The sequence below is a fragment of the Humulus lupulus genome, chromosome 7 (genome assembly GCF_963169125.1).
Source record: "Humulus lupulus chromosome 7, drHumLupu1.1, whole genome shotgun sequence".
NCBI classification, from domain to species: Eukaryota; Viridiplantae; Streptophyta; class Magnoliopsida; order Rosales; family Cannabaceae; genus Humulus; species Humulus lupulus.
In genome coordinates, this window is record NC_084799.1 from 174,345,759 (window position 1) to 174,350,670 (window position 4,912).

Genomic DNA, 4,912 nt, shown 5'->3' on the forward strand with positions numbered 1-4,912 from the left:
CCATTATTTGTTGAACACCGAGAGGCATTGGAAGGGCCTTGTGTCGCCTCAGTTTGCGGTCTCCCTAAGGAAAGGCTTCTGAATATGTTTATTTTATCTCAAAGTTGACATTTCTTATGAGAATATAATTAATGATGTATTTCAAGTTTGATTGACCCTAAGGCACACTCTTGAGTTAAGTCATCAATTGAAAATAATGGGTTACACTCCAAATGTGTATCTAGGCTTTTGAGCATGACTAGTGCATCTTAACCAAACTAGTGGTAGTTCATAAGTCAAAAGAGAAAAATGTGTTTTTAAGTTTTCACTTATGAAATTGAGATTTGTCTCAAAATTAATTTGGAATTAGTCTGACCTACCTGAAGGCTGGTCCATTAATTTTCAAATTAATTTATCATGGATTAGTATATAATTTTTATGTGTTTTTATATGTTGCATTCATGCATCATGTTTACTTGTCCAAATAATATATGTTATTTATTAAATGTTTTAATTCATTATATTTTATTTATTTATTTCAAGCAACAATTGTTAATTCTTTAATCCTAATCAAGGACCTCAAAATGTGAAAGAACCAATGAATCCTTATGACGGCTACCTAAGTACTTTTCATTTAGACTTCAACAACCTTGATGATTGGTACAGAGGCATACATATAGTTCTGAGTAAACTAAAAGTGTATGATGCAATCATTGATGTGCCTCCAGATGAGCCATCAACTTTATCTGAATATGATGAAAATATTAAATCGAGATATGTAAACCTTGATTCCACATACGAGATATAGGAAAAAATCAAAAGAGACTCTATTGATCACTTTATAAGTTTGCAAGAAGAATGGGTAAATATAATTTACTCATCTCCTTTTAATATATTTGAATAGTTGATTCAAATTTGTATGTCACAAACCATATTTTTTTTATCTTGTTTTCAGGAACGCATTATTCAAGAAAAGAAAGAAATGCGGAAAAGAAACAAGAAAAGGATTGCAGATTGGTAGACCAAGGAATGACTGGCATGGAATTTAGTTTTTTAATTTCAAACTTTCTATTAAGTTTATTTCTTTAAATTGGTTCTAGAATTCTTTCTAAAAACTATATTTTAGATTCATTTATTTGATGAGTGAACAAGTTTAATATTTCTTTTAAATAATAAATTCAGTTGTTATTTTTTTAAATATATTTGTTCTACCTATTTCATCAATGAGTATGAAAGATAATTATGAATTATGAATTATTGTGCAAGTCATAGATTTAATAAATAAGACATATTATTCCAACAACAATTAAGTAAAACATATATGAGAATTATTTTTGAGATTAGTTCATAATTAAATAGACACATAAAATAAATGAAAGACAGTCTTTTATAGAACCATTCATTAGTTCTCTCCCTATTTATATAGTCTATTAATTAAAGTTAACCAAAAATACATTTCTCTAATAAAGGCTCAAAAATCACATAATCATTAAGCTAATACATAGAGATGTATGTTGAACCTTTTAATGTTCAAAGCTAAAAGAGATAATAAATAGTAAGTCAATATTGATTGACATTTATTTAAGATATGTTTACTTTTGTTGAATGCAAAGAAAATTTCTAGAAATTTTCATGCAACATTCAAAGTAAAGTCACTAAAAGACATGCTTGATCTGATCAAAAGAAAGTCTAAACTCGAATTTGGAATTCAAGTAATTTGCATGTGAACTTGGAATTCAAATTCAACTCACATACAACTAGAATGCTAATCAACATTACTATTTTGGAATTGGAATATAATCATTGTAGTGGGCAAAATCAGTCTGCTTGATAAAAAAGAATCCAACAAGCAATCACTCAGCCCAATAAGCTAGCCTAATCAGCCAATAAGGCCCAAGCCCATGTAAATTGGCTCGCATATACAATGTACCATCCAAACGCCCAAAACCATACCCGAACATGAACCCGGATACGCTCAGTCAGCCAGGGACCTTGAAACAGTCAAGGCTCCCACCACATTCGCCGAGAATTTTGGAAAGAAACCACTTGGAGCGAGTCAAACGAATCAGAAAGACGGAGGAGAATGGAACGAAAAGGAGGACAATAAATAAGACCACCAGGGGTTGAGAAGAAAAAGGAGATAATCACTGGATTTTCTTTACTCTCTAATTGAAACAAAGGCTACTCTATTTCTGAGCGATCCAGTCAAGCAAGACTAGTTAGTCAGTCTGATTGGACATGACCTAGTCGCTCAACTCCTTCGTCATCGCCACCGTCACTCTGACCATTTTACGACTCTTCCATCCATCATTATTTCATTATTTATATCGTAATTTTATTGTTTTCTATTAGCTCTCATTACAATCCGACTAACTTGAGTGTCGGAGTCCCTTTGGCTGACACCCCACCGGTGCTCCCAATTGAACTCTCGTCTCTCTTCTCTTTGTTCTTGACAGGTTGTTGGTGCCCGTCTAATAAATTGTAGGAAATCCCCTCTACAATTTGGCACCCACCGTGGGGCCCTAACAATCAGACGATCGACAAAGAGATCAAGAAGTTCACTTGAGAGCCATCTCAGACATGACTGAGACACCCGATCTGTCTACTCAAATCGCTACTCTTACTACCCAGATGAATGAAGAACGCGAGAAAATGAGGAGGCTCGAAGCTAAGAATGTTGACCTGCTCGTACGAATGGAGGCCATGTCCTCTCAAGCCACCGAGGCTCAGCCATCCCGCTTCCAAGGCCTAGTAAGCCCTATGCAACCTCTGGGAGACCTCACTCCTTTCTCTAACAGTGATGGACCGAATCAGACAGTTCCATCACCCTCGGTAAGGAATTATCAAACTCCACCCACCATGCCTAACATTCAAAATTCTGTTGTCAATACAAGTGAACAGGTAACCATGACTGAACATGGACATTCATCTGTGCCCGGATCACAGCAGATTCCAGGAGTCAGCCAGCCAGCCGGTGCAGCTGGACAGCAACAGATTCCAGGAACCAATGAGCCAGCCACTGGACCTAGACAGCAACAGGTTCCAAGTGCTATTCAGCCTACCGTTGGAGCCAGCCAGACCATCATTGGAGCTGGTCAGAATATACCTGAGTAGCAGACAATCGAATTGAATCACCCAGTCATGAGCGAGCCAATCCGCCGAGCAACCACAAGCTCATTTCCAATCCAAGATCCCGAGTTATCTCAAAAGTTAGCTGAGATGGAGGCGCTCATTCAACGGATTCCTGGGATGCCAGCTCCAATTAATAAGAGTGCAGCAAGCTGTTATGCAGACTCTCCATTCGTAGACGACATTGCACTAGTGGAAATGCAAAAGAAGTTCAACTTCCCAAATATGAAGATGTTTGATGGGATGTCCGACCCAGATGATCACATCGCACAATATAGGCAGAGGATGTTCACCGTTGCCATCCCACACGATATGAGGGAAGCATGCATGTGTAAGGGGTTTGGTTCTAGTCTGATTGGACCGGCCCTCCAGCAGTATACTAATTTACCTAATAATTCTATTTCTACTTTTGCACAATTAACTGACACTTTTGTTGAGCAGTTTGCTAGTAGCAGGAAACTTGAAAAGTCTGCAGAAGACCTCTACATCATAGTTCAACGATGGGGTGAGCCCTTACGAGAGTAGGTAGGTTGCTTCAACAAAGAGAAGGCTTCTATAACCCATTGTAATTAGGACACAGCCATCTCAGCCTTCCGCAAAGGACTCCGCTACGACTCAGACCTATACAAAGAACTTACCAAGTATCCTTGCAAGACGATGGAAGACGTTCTCGCCAAAGCCTGGGCACAGATCAAATGGGAGGAGGATGAAGCTAACTATTATCACTCTTCTCCAAGGAAAGACACTCGAAGAAACTCAAGGGCAGACAGATGGCAGAGTGATAGACAATCCGAACCATACCCGTATCCCAACAGATCAAAGAACAGAAGGAGGGAGTACAACCGGTCGTCCGAGACACGTCTGCGAGATGGACCAAAGATACTAGAATACAATCTTTCAATTTCAACAGCCGAAGTCGTTGGCGTACTGAAAGGACTCAGAGACAAAGTGAAATGGCCGGAAAGGATGAGGACTCCATCTGACCAGCGAGACAAAGCAAAATTGTGTGAGTTCCACAATGACCACGGTCACCGAATGGATGAGTGCATTGCCTTAAGACTGGAAGTATCCAACCTGTTAAGACGTGGTCACCTGACTGACTTACTCACAGACAAAGGCAAAAGAACATTCCAGCAGGAGGCAGACAAGTCAGACGTCCAAAGAGAAGTAACCCCGCCGAAGCCACCTACTCATGAACGGACAGTGAACGTAATAACTGGTGGCTCTGAGGTAAGCGGAGTCACCCATTCAGCAGCCAAAAGACATGCCAGGCAGACCAACTGGATCAAAGGAGAGTCCAGCGGGACAGAGAAGAATACCATCAACCTACCAGCTCAAACCATCAGTTTCTCAACAACAGAGTCAACCAGACTCCTCAACCCACATCATGATGCTCTTGTCATTGCACTTTACATTGTTGATTGTCTTACTAAACGTATACTTATTGATAATGGTAGTTCAGCTAACATTCTATGTTTAAGTGCTCTCAGGGAAATGGGGATAGAAGAATCAAAGATCATAAAGAAAACTACAATCCTCATCGGTTTAGTGGAGAGCAAAAGAACACACTAGGAGAGATCGAGCTACCTGTTTATGCCGAAGGAGTCAATCTGTGCACAAGATTCTTGGTAGTAGACTCTCTATCAGCTTACAACGTGATACTAGGTCGACCATGGATACATGAAATGGAGGCAGTCCCTTCTACATGCCACCAAGTTCTAAGGTTCCCAACTAAATGGGGAGTAAAAGAGATTAAAAGCCAACAAAAAGACTCGAGCATGTTACCAGACTACCATGAAGGCCA

General features: G+C 39.3%; 1 protein-coding gene across 1 annotated transcript; it reads left to right on the forward strand.

Annotated features, from left to right (window-relative positions):
* Positions 1 to 3,765: 3,765 nt before the first annotated feature.
* LOC133792382 (uncharacterized) lies at positions 3,766 to 4,680 on the forward strand. Its single transcript, XM_062230283.1, has one exon. It carries the CDS (start codon positions 3,766 to 3,768, stop codon positions 4,678 to 4,680), a length of 915 nt encoding a protein of 304 aa, XP_062086267.1.
* Positions 4,681 to 4,912: the final 232 nt, after the last annotated feature.

What these genes read in the sequence shown, in the direction of transcription:
- LOC133792382 (XM_062230283.1), top strand. Translation starts at nt 3,766, where the DNA reads ATGGAAGACGTTCTCGCCAAAGCCTGGGCACAGATCAAATGGGAGGAG.